Source organism: Falco peregrinus, chromosome 8 (assembly GCF_023634155.1).
Source record: "Falco peregrinus isolate bFalPer1 chromosome 8, bFalPer1.pri, whole genome shotgun sequence".
NCBI lineage: Eukaryota > Metazoa > Chordata > Aves > Falconiformes > Falconidae > Falco > Falco peregrinus.
Window position 1 is genome coordinate 17613778 of NC_073728.1, and position 15107 is coordinate 17628884.

Below are 15107 nucleotides of genomic sequence, written 5' to 3' on the forward strand. Positions count from 1 at the left end.
AGCATGCAGTATGACAAAAGTGCTGCAGTTGGAAAGTAAGTGACAGGTAAGAAGGAAGGAGGAGTAGAACCGCACTGATGTTGCAGGAAAGTATGTGCTTTGCAAATCAGGAAAAAGAATCTCTAGAAGTGATCAAAAATTTGGATTGTAGGCTCTAAAACTGTAGTAAATAACCTCTTAGACAGGAGTTTGAGCCAAACTTCCTTCTTTTTATACTAAAAGGAGATGTACCCATGTTTTGAATATGGCCCTCATTACTACTAATGACACTACTAAAACCTGGGTGTACCGGTTGATGGCCAGCTGAACATGAGCCAGCAGTGTGCCCAGGTGGCCAGAAAGGCCAACAGCACCCTGGCTTGTATCCAAAACAGTGTGGCCAGGAAGACCAGTGAAATTATTGTCTCTCTGTACTCAGCACTGGTGAGGCCGCACCTCAAATATTGTGCTCAGTTTTGGGCCCCTCACTACAAGAGGGTCGTAGAGGTGCTGGAGCATGTCCAGAAAAGGGCAATGAAGCTGGTGAAGGGTCTAGAGAATGAGTCTTATGAGGAGCAGCTGAGGGAACTGGGGTTGTTTAGTCTGGAGGAGACTCAAGTGGGACTTTTTGCTTCTCTACAACTACCTGCAAAGAGGTTGTAGGCAGGTGGGGTCGGTCTCTTCTCCCAGTTAACAAGCAACAGGACAAGAGGAAACAGCCTCAAGTTGCACCAGGGGAGGTTTAGATTGGATGTTAGGAAAAAATTCTTCACTGAAAGGGTGTTGAAACACTGGAACAGGCTGCCCAGGGAGGTGGTGGAATCACCATCCCTGGAGGTATTTTAAAAACACATAGATGCTGTGCTTAGTGACATGGTTTAGTGATGGACTTGGCAGTCCTGGGTTAATGATTGGACTTATGATCTCAAGGGTCTTTTCCAACCTAAATTATTCTATGATTCTATGTCCCGAAAGAAATGTACAAGGCAGCACTGTTTGAGGAATGCTAAGAGCAGATGACAGCAGAATCAAAACAAATAGTGGGTTTTCATAATAATATGTAGAAACCATCATTTCATTATGTTCTTCATCTAGTCTCTCCTTTATATTTTTTGTAAGCCAATCAAGCCAAGCAGGCATGTTCATGAAAATCAGTATTTCTTCATAAAGCATCAGTGGCATGGACTCTTAATGGCATCAATGTACCTTTGCAGAATCAAATGCTGGTTCTAAATTTTAACTAAATGGAATGACTGCATAAAATTATCATGATTAAAATGTTTTCCTGTATTTGCATTAAAAAAAATCCTGGCCTCATATTTACTAATGTACGCTCAATGTGAGCATAAATGCTGGGGAGGGGTGGTTCTTTTTAAGTTATAGCTTTCAGAACATCTGGTTTATATGATATAATGTCCTAATGTCACTGTAATCATCTGCATGCCAGAACCTGGCAGTAGAATCAAGCCCTATTTAAAATGAAGCATATTTACAGTAACATTTGCAAGCTATATAACTAAACCTATCCTTTACCCTTAGAAAATATGCAAGTCAAACAAAAAAAAAAATCCATAAGCAACTAATAAGACCCCAGTCAAAGTCATCACACTAAGCTCATGCTGTTTACAAGATCACACCTGTTAGGCCCCATCTCTGCAAATTCACCAGCCCCACTTCAAGCAAGAATTGGACACAGAGGATGTTGTAGTCCTGACTTTGCACAGTAATCCACAGGGTGCAATGAGGAGGTGGTTTGCACCACTGGGATTTAAAAACATCTTGTTTCAGTTCAAATAGCCTTGTCCTAAGAGAATTCTCACAAAATAAGTTTATATATATATATATGTATCTCAAATAAAATGTGAAGTCTTTAAAGATCTAGGCACAACTAAATTTTTAATACTCTCATCTAGTGCTGTATATGCATGTATTTAAGCAATTACAAATCTTTCAGAGCATGTAAAAATTAAAGTTTCCTTGTTGGAGTTACAAATATGCCCATCCTTTCAGGAAGTACCATCTTTTCATCAACATCTTAATCCTTCAAAAGCAGAAACCTTGTATCATTTTCACAGTGAGAAGTTACTCATGTGTATTCATCAAGTGCTAACTTAAGAATGTGACTGCTGAATAATAAAGGAAGGAAATCGGCATCCTGAAAGGTCATTTTTAAAATGGTAGCTATTCCAGCAATTGCATGTAAGTGTGAGCTGTTGTGAACAAGAAAAGAATTTCTGGGATTCCTGACAGTAAATATTTTTTGGAAAGTAGCAAGAAAATACTGAGAATTATATTTTCAAAAAAAGTGTGGAGCTTAAAATTTGTAGTCTAAGCAATAAATACTACTGAAAAAGTCAATAGAAGATTTCCAATAACTCTGTTAAAGGGATTCTTCTCAAAAATAAGCACTGAATAGGACTTCTACTTTACATGAGTTTTCTTACAGAAGTTTGTGTCATAAATTTCAGGGTTTTTTTATAAATTAAACATCTTCATTTTTTTTTCTTTAGTTCCCCATTTTGATTTCACTGTTTATTCCATACTATGTGGTATATTGAATTAGCTGATTTTCTGCACCATTTCAGGAATATTTGTGTATTGTTTCAGGAAATAATGCATCTCTACATTTTTTCCCCGTGCATACTGTTTCCCATATTGTTTTCTGGCATGTGAGACTGGCCAGCATCACAACACAAAGAGGAGATTAAGCCCTTATCTCTGCACCTGAAGTGAGTGGCTGAGCTGTGCGGTCCTTTCTTGCTTTACAAAATGCTAGGGAGGACTTGGCTTTTGCAGATTTTAGGACCACAGTCACTAAAAACTTATTCAAATTGGCTCACCAACGTGGAGGGCCAGGGCAGTGCATCATGGCTGCAAAACAGGGCAGAAGGTGGCTACACAATCCTAGGCACAATCAAGAGTTCCCCTGCTTCTGGGCCCTAGTCTTGGCCACCTGGGCTGCCCCAGGAGCTTGAGACTCTACAGTACCGAGGAAGAGACCTCCCTCTTGATAGCTACCTGGTTGTGAGAAAGTAAAGACCAGAGCGCATGACTGAGGGTGCAGTTCTTACAAGAGGGGAAGGACGACCAGGAATAAATGATGAAAAATGACACACTTTCATGCCCCTGTCCATGCAGGGATGATGCAAACAAATACCTGCCACTCCTGGGAAACAATCTTGTGGATTAGCCTATGAATAGCATAGTTGAGCACATTTCAGCTGTGGGAGGAACACAGGGAGTGTATTAGCTGATAACTCTGTATTTTTGGCTGTGAGTCAGCATAAGGCCAATATACACTCCAGCTCATCAGAATTACTCTGTCGTTGATATGTTTCTCCCTTCTGTTTGATAGGAGAAATTATGAGTAGCATTTTTCCGGCATTGGTCCCAGCTCATTGCCACCTTCTTCCCCTCAACAAATACTATGTCCCACTACACATGCATGCACAGGGACTTGCACGCGGATGCTGGCGGGCGCAGCACAGCAGTACTGCCACACGGTTTGGTTACAGATGTCCCTGCAGGAACCATCTGGCTCTTGGCTGAATTAATGCCTTTCTGACCCTGATCTCCCATGTCATCTAAGAGTTTATTTTCATTACCTCACAAGAGCTGAAAATGAACTGTAAGCATTTTAAGACCTTATATAGCATTTTCCTTTCTGTTTCCTATGTATTTACTTTCCCCAATCCAAACAAATTTGCGTGTATAATAAGCCACAGGCCCTCTGTTAGCGTGAATCAGTGGTGCTCAATTACTTGAAACTTTCAGAGGCAAAACCCCTCCCTCTAATAAACAGGTATCCTAAACTCACTATGGTATAATGTATTATGCATATACTGGACGTATTTCAATTAATGTTGAACCAGTAGCGCATGCGTAAGTAACAGAAGTGTGTGCTACAGGTGTTATTGAAGGGGCATGTTTACTAAATTCACTCAGTAAATTTGCTAAAATTTACAGAGATGCTGGAAGGCTTTGGACAGCTTCTTATCTTTAAGGGAAGTGAGTTGACTGCTTGTTTGCAATTACTTGTATTTCTGACAGGAACCTTGCACATTTGGTAGAAATAGGGTTGTTTATTCAGAGAAGCCTTCACCTGAGAAGTTGGCAGTAGTGAAGCGCAGGCTGAAGTGAAGGGAGTGGTGTGCCATAGTACTGCTCGCTTTGAAGTCACTCTACCGCCTTGTTTCCCGCTTTTTTTTTTTTTTTCCCCCTGCAACAACCGCTACCAACATTCATATTCCGAGTAACAGACCAACAGGGAACGCGGCGGCCGCGGCCCGCAAGATGGCAGCCGCCCGCCCGCCCCCGCCGCACTCAGTTTCCCGCCATGCAGCGCCGCGCGGGCGGCCGGAAGCTCGCGCGCGCGCGCAGTTGCAGGGCTGAGCGCCGCGCGTCAGTGTGCGCCGCGTTCCGCCGGAAGTGACGCCGCTGGCGGCCGTGCGCGGTGGCGGTGGGCGGTAGGTGCGGGGCTCGGTGGGCCGCGGGTCGGTGGGCGGCCGCGCTCCCGCGGGCGGGGCACCCTTCTCCCCTTCCCGCCTTCCGCCGGGCCGGGTGGTCGCGATTCTGCGGCGGGTGGGAGGGCGCGGGCCGGCTGGTAACGGAGCCCCGCGGGGAGCGCGGTGGGCGGCCGGGGCCGGGCCCGGGGCCGTGCCCGTGGAGTCGGGGCTGGCGGCGGTGGCGCCCTTACCTCCTAGGACTAGTGCTGTGTAGCCGTAAGAGATCTGACCAGGTTTGGGGGGGTTGGGGGTGGGGGCAGCTGTGCTGTTTTGTACCGGTTTTGTTTTAAGGAGTTATGCAAACGTAGATGTAAAGAACAAATGAAAAGCGTAGGTTCCTGTACCGTGAGCAGTAAAAGGTTTTTGATTGTCTTCTGTGTGTTACAGATGAAATGTTTTTCGTATGTTGAACTCCACGTCGGGTTGTCTCATTGCTGCACGTTCGGAACTTCGTAAAAAGTAGGAAGTCAAGATGAAGAGCAGGGTGACACAAGTAAATGTAAGTGTTCTTAAATTGTAGAGTTTGATTATTCCCATGTTACTAGCGATTAGGTTTGTAGTTGATACTACATTAAGTAAAAACTTCCTGAATGTAAAGCAAACAAGATCCATAATTGACAACTGCCTGTTTACAAGACAAATACGACTATGAAGTCAGTGAATTACAGCTGTTTCTAGCGCTTGTCCTAACAATGGAAGTTCTGAATGCTGTTACCGTGTGATATAGAAATAATTGTTGAAAAGTGACTGAATGATAGCTCAACAGAGAACATAAGCATGTGGAGGAATGGAGAAAAGAGATGTTGAAAAATTGACTATGATGTTGAAAAGATAAAGAGACAGGAAGTAGCAGTTAATGTGGTAACTGTATTTCTTAATGTGCAAGTTAAGCTTTCCTTTTTAAAAGCTGCATGGTGCATTTCTGAATGGATGAGAGTGATTTTTAGGAATGCAAGAAGAAAAAATTTGCTTTAAAATTACTCTTCTAATGATGGTTTAGAAATGCCATGTTTGTAAAGCCCACTAAATTTGGGACAGGTTAGCAGAGTGGTACTCTTGATACATGGTCTCAAATCTATGCTATTTCCCTGCCTATTCTGGAGTTCAACCCTATGTAGGCGGCTTCACTCTTTTGATTCCAGCTTTTCTGACTGAAGCGGTTTTTAATAGAGGTGCTTGAGGGATAGCTTGATAGTTTCTCTTATTTTCCCAACCTGGTAGTACTCCCTTATAGGTACCACATAAGGTACTCCATTATCTGTCGAAATCAGCCAGTTAAAAAAAGCACGCTGTTTGGACACTATCAGTTAATCATTTTGATCAAAATGGACAAGGAAGAAGACTGTGACAGAAAGCCTAGTCACAAAGAGCTGAGGGTGACAAGTTCTTCAGCAAACATAGCTGCTTCTGCGAGGACACATAATAACTGCCAAATACATACCGTTGTTTTATTTCTGTGAGCACGTGTTCTTTGGGTCTGCTTGGACAGAGGCAGATGATGTAGAACTCAAGAGAATGGATCATCCTAAAAAGACCTCCTGCTTCCCATCTGCTAAATATTATTTAAATACAATAACTGTTCTGTGTTTTTCAAAGATTTTTATTACCACTGTCTTGGAAGCTAAGGATACGATCTTGCATTATATTATTTTGGGGAAAACACAACTTACGAACTTCTTTAATCTTTGAATGATTTCAGTGATCTGCTGTTATGTATAGTCCCACAAAGGAATATTGAAAGGGGAAGAAAACCTTGGTGAAAATTAATTAATTTCTTGTACTAGCTTTGCCATCAAACATACTGTTACTTTGTAGTTAAATTGTCAGATGGGCGTTACACTTGTCTGTATGCATGCTCCCAGTAAAATGATGCAATGCATTTGTTCTGTACTGTTGTGTTGATTCAGGCAAGATAATACTGGGAATAATTTTGAAGTGTTAGAAATGGACCCTAGGAAAGGTGATACTCTAGGGTATGTTATCGTGGCCTCAAAAATATAAATTTATATTTATATTTATATATATATATACGCACTTAGACACACGCCCCAGGCTGGGTGATAGCAAGTTAGCCTCATCAGTCTATTGATAGGATGATGTTCATAATCTTTGTGTTGCTATTATTTCTTTAGAAAGCCTCAGTTAATGTTTGTTTTACTGGCACAGCTCGTTATAGACACCACACTTGCCATTTAGTAAAGATACTTTTCTTTCTAATTAAGTTTTTGGAGATCATTGATTATACCTGTCCATCAGGGTCTGCTTAGGAATGAGATTGTCATTGTATTGTACTAACTGGTAGTTTTAGCTGGTTCTTTGGTGGGGCAAAACCCAGTGTGCTGGTGTGTTAGTGGGTAGCATGCCATTTCAACAAATGAGTATTTCTGGAAAAAGTTCAGTAAAGGTGCACAGTAGGTCCTTGTGTTGAGTTTATGCATCAAGGTGAATGTTACCTATTTCACAGGCTGATCACTGGCATATAACCTGAGGTTGTGGTTCTGAAAAATCACAAATAATATTATAAGGGAAGAGAGGATGCCTACAATGGAAGTATAGAGGTTATAGAAGCTGCCTCTTAGCTGTACCAAAGTAGTTTTGAAACATCTTGATAAGGTGAATGTCTTCCTATGTGTGTTGTAGATGCTGTCATGCTCTGATTTTTGTGTATGACTGCATACTTCTGTATGTCATGGTTCAGCCCAAAGAATTTGCTGTGAACTAATTAAACGTATATCACTTAAACAGTCCTGCAAACTTACATTTCAAAAAAATCTAGAATTATATTTGCTTTGAGGAACTGTCAAGTGGAACAGTGTAACTTGGATGTGTATAATGTATGAAGCAAGGAGTGACTCATGAGAAAATAAATCGTAGTAAGAAGGAGGAAGGTAAGGAGAAATTATGTAGTAAGGGGAATTCTTAGGAGGAAGACACTCTCCAAACAAGAAGTGGTAGAATTCTGTTAATTGCATTGTATTGCATTTGATACAACAAAGTGTAAAATGGCGTATGGAAGAAGGAAGCAGGAAAGGCAGACGGAAGGTCCATCTCCAGCAGTAATTGACAGCAGATCCCTTGCAAAGTTCAGGAGCAGGGCAGCTCTAAAAGCACCCGTCCACATACTCTGTTTGCCTATTTGCAGCTTCCTGAGACAGATAAATTTGTCCTGGTAACCTGTGTGAATTTTTCTTCAGTGATTGTCGAGTCTCTTGAATGTATGGAAGCATTTGGTGTCTGCAGCATCCTGTAGCAGGGAGTCCAGCTGCTTAACTACCTACTTGGAATCAGCTGTCCTTGTCATAACTGACTGCCATTAGCTTTATTTGATGGCCCTAAAGGAGTAGGGAACTGAAGACATGGTACGCTTTGATCTCAAGACATGTGCTCACAGTAATTAATATATAATGTTGGGGCTTGATTTTTTCTTTCTCTTTTCTTAAAGCATGGTTCCAGTTACGAAAGGAAGGAAAACTACAGTTCGCGCCAAAAAAGTTTGTCTCCAGAGGACAGGTAGAATGATTATTTTTATACCCTACAATTTTGTATCTAGACCTCACATAGTGGGTTAGATAAGTTTTTAAAAAAACCCACAACTGAACATCAGGTTCCATTTCTTTTTATATGTTACCATAACTGAGCAGTGAAAAGTAAGTGTAGGTTTAATAGACTACTTGCATGTTAATATAGCAGTAATTAGACTTGTTAACAAAGTCCTTAGTGTTCAGTTAAATTGTCATGGAACTTGAAAATAGAAACTAGATGCCAGCTTTCTCTTTGACTCGTGTGTTGCTGGTGTCACAATTTTCACTTTGGAGCAAAATTATTGGTGCCAGCAGGAGCTGGAGAAACAGTATTTGAAGAGCAGTCTACAAATGAGGTGCACGGTTACCAGTCTGCTTTTAATTTCACATGTTAATTAGAATGAAACCTCTTGAACTAAACACAATGCAATTTTTTTTTCTAATAGTGTTTATTCTGTTTTATACTATACAGGCAAAAGTAGGTGAATGAATGCATATGTTCCAGGGAAGGCATGGTGCTGAATTTACTTTTGGTATTTGATGTTATTGCCATTTAGCATTTAATTTTAAGTTCTAGGAGGAGCTTCCTTTTACAGTGCTTCTTTGACTTTTGATTATTTTTTGCTGACAAGAAATTATTAGAAATGGAGCATCTTCTGTTTGAATGATATGGATATTGAAATGCAGGTTGCGGAAGCAGAACAGTTCTGTGTTGTATTGCAAGTACATATTAATAGCATTGCTTTTCTAAGCCTATTACTAAAAATTTTGTGTCTTGGGTTGCAAACAGGGATATAGAGCATGACAGGCCTCCATCTCCCAGAAAGAGAAGGTACTCTGATGACAGCAGATATGATCAGGAATATTCAAGAAGGGAATACTATGATGACAGAACTTCAGAAGGAAGGTATCAAGCCCTTTCTTAATCAGTAATAAAATACTGATTTTAAAGTATGAAATGTGAAAGTTTCTCACGAACCCATGCGTGTGTAGTGGTGGTTTTGGTTTTGTTTCTTAGAAGGATGGAAAGGGGAAGAGAGAGATACCATGATAAATGGGAGGAGAAAGAATCTGATCGAAGGAGACAGAGAAGATACTCATCACCTGACCATAGGAGTCCAGAGAGGTCGACAGTCCAGAGCTCACTTGCTCATGATGAGACCACTTCAAAGAAGAAGAAAGAAGAAGTGGATCCAATCCTTACTCGCACGGGTGGTGCATATATTCCACCTGCCAAGCTCAGGATGATGCAGGAACAAATCACTGATAAAAATAGGTGAGGTGAAAGTAACATTAGAATTTTTACTGAAAAGGAGAACAATAAAGGGGTTTAGTGAGTGTTGGTGAAAATGGGATACCTTTTGAGGGCTGTGATCATCGTTTTGAAGGTATATTTTTACCAGAAGAAAGGTAAGAGAATCAGATTATGACTACCTGCTTCTGCTGCAAACTGTAAACGGGAAAGTGGGATACAGAGTATAACCAGGGATTTTTTGGAATATCTTAGAAAACTGAATGTATTGGGCTATACCATATCTGTAGAGCATTACATTTTGGTTTATCATGTTGGTTCAGTGATTTCCTGATAGTTAAATGTAAAATTGTGAACTAGTCTTCACATTTATGCAGTAGTATTTTCTTACCTGTTTTACTAATCACAGCTTACATCCACGTTTTCATATCAATATATATATATATATATATATTCACTCAGTGCTTCCTCAAATTCAGGCATTAATTGTGTTACCTTTGGAATAGCTTGGCGTATCAGAGGATGAGTTGGGAAGCCTTGAAGAAGTCGATCAATGGTCTTGTCAACAAAGTGAATGTTTCTAATATTGAAAATATCATTCATGAGCTCCTTCAGGAAAATATTGTTCGGGGAAGGTAAGTCTTAGTATTTTAAAACAATTCTTTTGCGTTCTGCTAATATACTGCTTTCATGTATATCGTATGTGATGGGATGATCAGAATCCTGCAAATAGCATAAGAATAACAGAAGAGAACTAAGTAAATTCTAGAGAGGGAATGTTTTTAGAATACACTTGCCCATAGAAGTTTGTATGTGGCTTATAAGTATACATTTCAAAATAATCTAGGTGGAAAATGGCATAATTTCTTTCCTCCTTACAGTTAATTTTGACTTCCAAATTTGAGTTGCAAATATTGTGATAAGAAGTTTTATCTAACTAGCAAAATAGTGATAAGAAGTTTTATCTAGTTGTAAAGTCCTTTTCTGAGTTTTGTAAGTAGAGGGTAAATAGGATCTGGACGACACCAGTTTCAGTTTGTAAGTGAGAAGTAACTAATAAATAGTTTCAAAATGAAATATCCTGTTTCTGTGCACTGGTATGACATAAGTTCTGTTCCATTTGCCAACTCCAAAATAAGTAGGAATGAGGTCCTTATGCAGTAATTAGTACCATGTAGGAGATTTTTTTTTTTTTTTTAATTTCAATAGACCACAAAGATGATAATTGGGTACCAGTGTGCATTTTGAAGATTCATGTTAGGATTACAGCAAAAGTCAAATTCTATGTGCTAAAGCATATTAAAATAGCAAAACTGGGGGGAGGGGAAAAAAGTCTTTGATTATTTTCAGACTTCAGTCTTGATAAAACTGTTAGACACCCATAGTATAATAAAAGGGCTATTATCTCATGAGTCCTGTGTTTACATTCATGTAGACTTTAATTAGTAGTCTTTTATAATCAGTTCTTAGTTCCAAACATTAAAATTATGTTGAAAATATGTAGTTTCTTTTGAGAAAAAACAGTGAAAAGCATTATACTTTGCTCATTCTGGTTTTACTGAACGTTGTTTTTTTTACTTCTAGGTAGATGTTTTTTCTTAGGGACCTTTTATGGAAATATGATTTTTATTTCTTAGAAGTTTGTTTGTGTGTTTAAGTTATCATTGTACTAGAACGCACTTCTGTATTTTTCATAAATAGTTGCAGTGCAGGTATCTCTTCTGTCATAAACAGGGTTTTGTTTTTTCAGCTGGGGAAAAGAAACAGCTCAATCATGCAAATTTCAAAGCTAGGAAGAGCCTGTGTTGGGGTTAAAATAGGATGATTGCAGGATACAAGATGAAGACTTTACTTTCTTATCATTTCCAAATGTAGTTCTAATAGGAACAATACTTAATGAAAGATAAAGTGTCAGTTTTAAGAATTTCTCAGCTCAGGTACATTTGGGCAACACATTTTGTAAAACTCCATTTGTGGCATGATAACTGTTTGAAAATGACTATTTGGTATCTACTAACTATTCCAGCTGTACAATACTATTTTTCTTCGGTACATATCACATAAAACATTAAATGTTTTATTACCCAGAAAAATCTTAAACTTACATATTTTTACAGGGGATTGCTATCTAGATCCATTCTCCAAGCTCAGAGTGCCTCTCCAATTTTTACCCATGTTTATGCTGCTCTTGTGGCCATTATCAATTCAAAGTTTCCAAATATTGGTGAATTGATTCTCAAGAGGTTGATACTAAATTTTCGCAAAGGATATCGCAGAAATGATAAGGTATGTAAAATGTTCACATTTTTGCATTCAGCAAAATGCTGAAACTTGTAATTCTGCTGTGTTAACCTTATATTGAGTGTGTTAAAATTAGGTACTTCAAAGGAACACAGTCAAGGTGAATGGGTTGGGGCCTGTTGCTAGTACATTTCAGTAGTTTTAGAGTATCATGAAAGCTTGACAACTTATTCTGGGTTGGTTCTGTGATAGTTTTGAGGGGGGCAGGGAGGGCTTGGGTTGGTTTCTGTTTTTAAAGTGTACTGTCCTAATTGTGAACAAGTTTTGAGGTGGGCAGGAAGGGTTTTGTTTGGTTTGGTTCTTATTTTAAAGTGTACTGTCTTAATTGTGAACAATTACCAGTATCCCAAAATAGTGACTTTGGGATAATTTAATCTGATCGTGAGATGCACAAATTTGTAGTAAGTCTGATTTACAAATTTTTCCTTCCATACACTATGTGTTAAAATTTCCCGGTTTATTTGTTTTGCAGCAACTCTGTCTAACATCTTCAAAGTTTGTGGCACATTTGATGAATCAGAATGTGGTATGTTAATTTATGTTTCTACTCAATGCAAACCCCCCTATATGCTGTTTATTTAGTTTCAAGGCAGCAGTAGCCTAGGTGAGGATGCTCTCCCTTTTCTAAAGGTTACTGAAAATCTGAGTTGAAATTTCCTTTTAATGCCAATTTTAAATTGGTATGACCTGTCTAGAAAAGACATTGGTAATTGTCTATGGAGTTATCATCACTTACTATTGTACTTAGGCTCCAGAGCTTCCCCAGACTTCATAAATATGTTTGGGCTGGTATTGAGACAAATCTTGATGCAAAGCAAGTGTCATCCGAGGCTCTGTCCCACAAATCTAGAACAGAGTTTTCTTGCAGCACTGTCATCTGACTTAAACATCTGTGTAGGCAGAGCTAGTCAGTTGCATCTAAAATGGATTTGCATCCAGCCCTATGCCACTTTCTTTGTGTTAGAAATCCAGATACTCAAATTTAAATGGCAAGAAACAGTGTTTCAGGAATGCATTGGCCATGTGCAGCATTTTGGTATAGAGTAAACTAATCTGAGATGTGCCATTTGCTTATGTGCCTGATCGTGGAAGACCTGATTTACTAATAGACACAACACACTTACAGCTGGTTTCTCTGCTTCTTGGAAATGCATTCTAATTTTTTCTTAGTGGCAAAAGGTTTACCGTTGTTTGCTTGTTCATTTCAATAACATAGTCACATTCACCACAAAGTTGGTGTAAATACAAGTGGTAAAATTTTATTTGGAGTTTTGACTTCCTCTGGATTAGCTTTGTCCCACTACTGTTGCCTTGTGTGTGTGAGTAAACAAGTAAAGAAGCATCCTCAAAAGCTGGGCTGTTCTGTTAAGTAAACCTGCTCTGTAACAATTGTGTAACGTTGTATATTCTAATTCTTTACTGATATACTTTCCATAGGCTCATGAGGTTTTATGTTTGGAAATGCTCACTTTGCTTCTTGAAAGGCCTACTGATGACAGTATTGAAGTAGCAATTGGATTTATTAAAGAGAGTGGGCTCAAATTAACAGAAGTTTCTCCTAGAGGTATTAATGGTAAGTATAATTAGCCAACGTTTGTATTTTGGTGTTTGTATTGGTAATTTCTTTTCATATTTACGTTTCTGTCTTTCCCAAGCAATCTTTGACCGTCTTCGACACATTCTGCATGAATCTAAAATTGATATGCGTGTTCAGTATATGATAGAAGTCATGTTTGCTGTACGGAAGGATGGCTTCAAGGATCATCCAATCATTCCAGAGGGATTAGATCTAGTGGAGGAGGAGGATCAGTTTACTCATATGTTGCCATTAGAAGATGACTACAACCCAGAGGATGTTCTTAGTAAGTTAGAATGGAAGATAATTCCATGACTGCATTCTCTGTGAAAACAAAATTATAAATAAATATTTATGGGTTTCTTCATTTTGTATTTTAAATGAAGATTTTCTTTTATTTTAAAGATGTTTTCAAGATGGATCCAAACTTTATGGAAAATGAAGAGAAATACAAAACGCTGAAGAAAGGTAGGGGGGTTGTGTGTGTATATGAGTTTTATATGTAATATTGATATATTTGCACACTTAATTTGGCATTTACTTATCTGACTATTATTACTAATGTTTATTATTTAACAGTGGGTGGTATTTGTGTCCCAGGTAACTGTCTTTCAGCTCATCATAGACTTTCCAATGTAATCCTGCTATTTTCTTCAGCGTCGTTCCTCCAGCTACATCTTCATTCTGTTATGACCTATGTTATTGGCTCTCCCACATTCTCCACCTGAGACACTCTTTCACTCTTAGATGTTGGATCAAGATTTTTTTGGTAATGAAACTACTGTGGACTATATTCCTTTAATCTGGGATACATCTCTTCCAGAAATTCTTGATGAAGGTGACAGTGAATCTGAAGCAGATCAAGAGGGTGGAAGTAGTGAGGAAGATGAAGAGGAGGAGGAGGAGGAGGATGAAGATGGTAAGCATATGACTGACATCTTACTCATGATTGGTTGTAGATGAAACGGGAAAGAAGAGCTTAACTTGTTACACATTTTGTGACACTAAGAATGTTCAAAAGTTAAGGGATGTTTTCATCCTAAATTATTCTCAGATTTGCTAGTGTTTACTAGCAAAAAGTATAAAAGTCTAAAAGGAAGCATTCAGCACAGGCAGAAAATGAAAAGCAACTTTGCCTGATTGTTCTTGACCATATCAGTTTCATGTGAGAAAAGCCTTGCAAATATAAGATATTAAAAACAATTAACATGAAAACACTGTCTTAAAAACTAGCAAAGACAACCTTCCTGGATGCCTGCTAGTGCTCTATCATATTTTTAGCTCACTTTCAAAATCAGAATGAGTTTTCTTACAACTGTATTTACATTCTGTAAGCTCTTAGTTCAGTTCAGCCCCTTTTCTTGATCTTAAGTGGAAGCAGTCAGTGTTTACACATTTTCAAAGGATGTATTTGATTCCTAGGAAAAAGGTTGATGGATGAATATAACTGAAGTGTTTGTGCGGACTGAGTTATTGAAAAGCCAGCTAAGTCCTGTTTTTGAATACCAAGAATGGATTTCCTCACCAGTTTGCTGGCATATTTCACAAATGAGCGAGCAGAGCTTCCTTCATGATTTATACTGTTACCAAACTTTAAAATAATGAAGGAATAGGGAATACCTTATGAATGAAGGTGTTACCCGAATGATTTTGGTTCGGAATGGATGTTTCTATACTTGCTCCAGGACAAAACAGAACTTCAGAATGCTGTAACTAGATCCTACGCATAACTGAAACAAATAATTTCCTGTTAAAACCAGGGAGACTACATAGAACATTGTATAGTTAAATTATGCAGAAAATACCTTGCTAATAATGTGGACAAGAAATGTTAAACTGAGAGGATGCAGTGGTTAAGTCATTTGAAAGGTCTTTAAAAGGAGAGTTATCCTCTTAAAATCTCTACAGATATATAGAGATACAAAATAACCTCTGAATATTCACTTGATAGTTATAAATGAGGCAAATGGGTT

At 38.7% G+C, this 15107-nt stretch overlaps 1 protein-coding gene across 2 annotated transcripts in view; it reads left to right on the forward strand.

Annotated features, from left to right (window-relative positions):
- The first annotated feature begins 4394 nt into the window (after nucleotides 1–4394).
- The window catches only part of CWC22 (CWC22 spliceosome associated protein homolog), a 35182-nt gene continuing 24469 nt past the window's right edge, over nucleotides 4395–15107 (forward strand). Inside the window, exons 1-12 of one of the 2 annotated variants that reach the window (XM_055812064.1) lie at nucleotides 4395–4445; nucleotides 4872–4983; nucleotides 7927–7994; nucleotides 8796–8912; nucleotides 9024–9281; nucleotides 9764–9892; nucleotides 11375–11543; nucleotides 12031–12084; nucleotides 12996–13131; nucleotides 13214–13420; nucleotides 13540–13602; nucleotides 13958–14053. In XM_055812064.1, coding sequence (XP_055668039.1) covers nucleotides 4957–4983; nucleotides 7927–7994; nucleotides 8796–8912; nucleotides 9024–9281; nucleotides 9764–9892; nucleotides 11375–11543; nucleotides 12031–12084; nucleotides 12996–13131; nucleotides 13214–13420; nucleotides 13540–13602; nucleotides 13958–14053 — 1324 coding nt within the window. In that variant the 5' untranslated portion in view covers nucleotides 4395–4445; nucleotides 4872–4956. The remainder of the gene's footprint in view (nucleotides 4446–4871; nucleotides 4984–7926; nucleotides 7995–8795; nucleotides 8913–9023; nucleotides 9282–9763; nucleotides 9893–11374; nucleotides 11544–12030; nucleotides 12085–12995; nucleotides 13132–13213; nucleotides 13421–13539; nucleotides 13603–13957; nucleotides 14054–15107) is intronic. The other variant, XM_055812065.1, reaches the window with a different exon arrangement.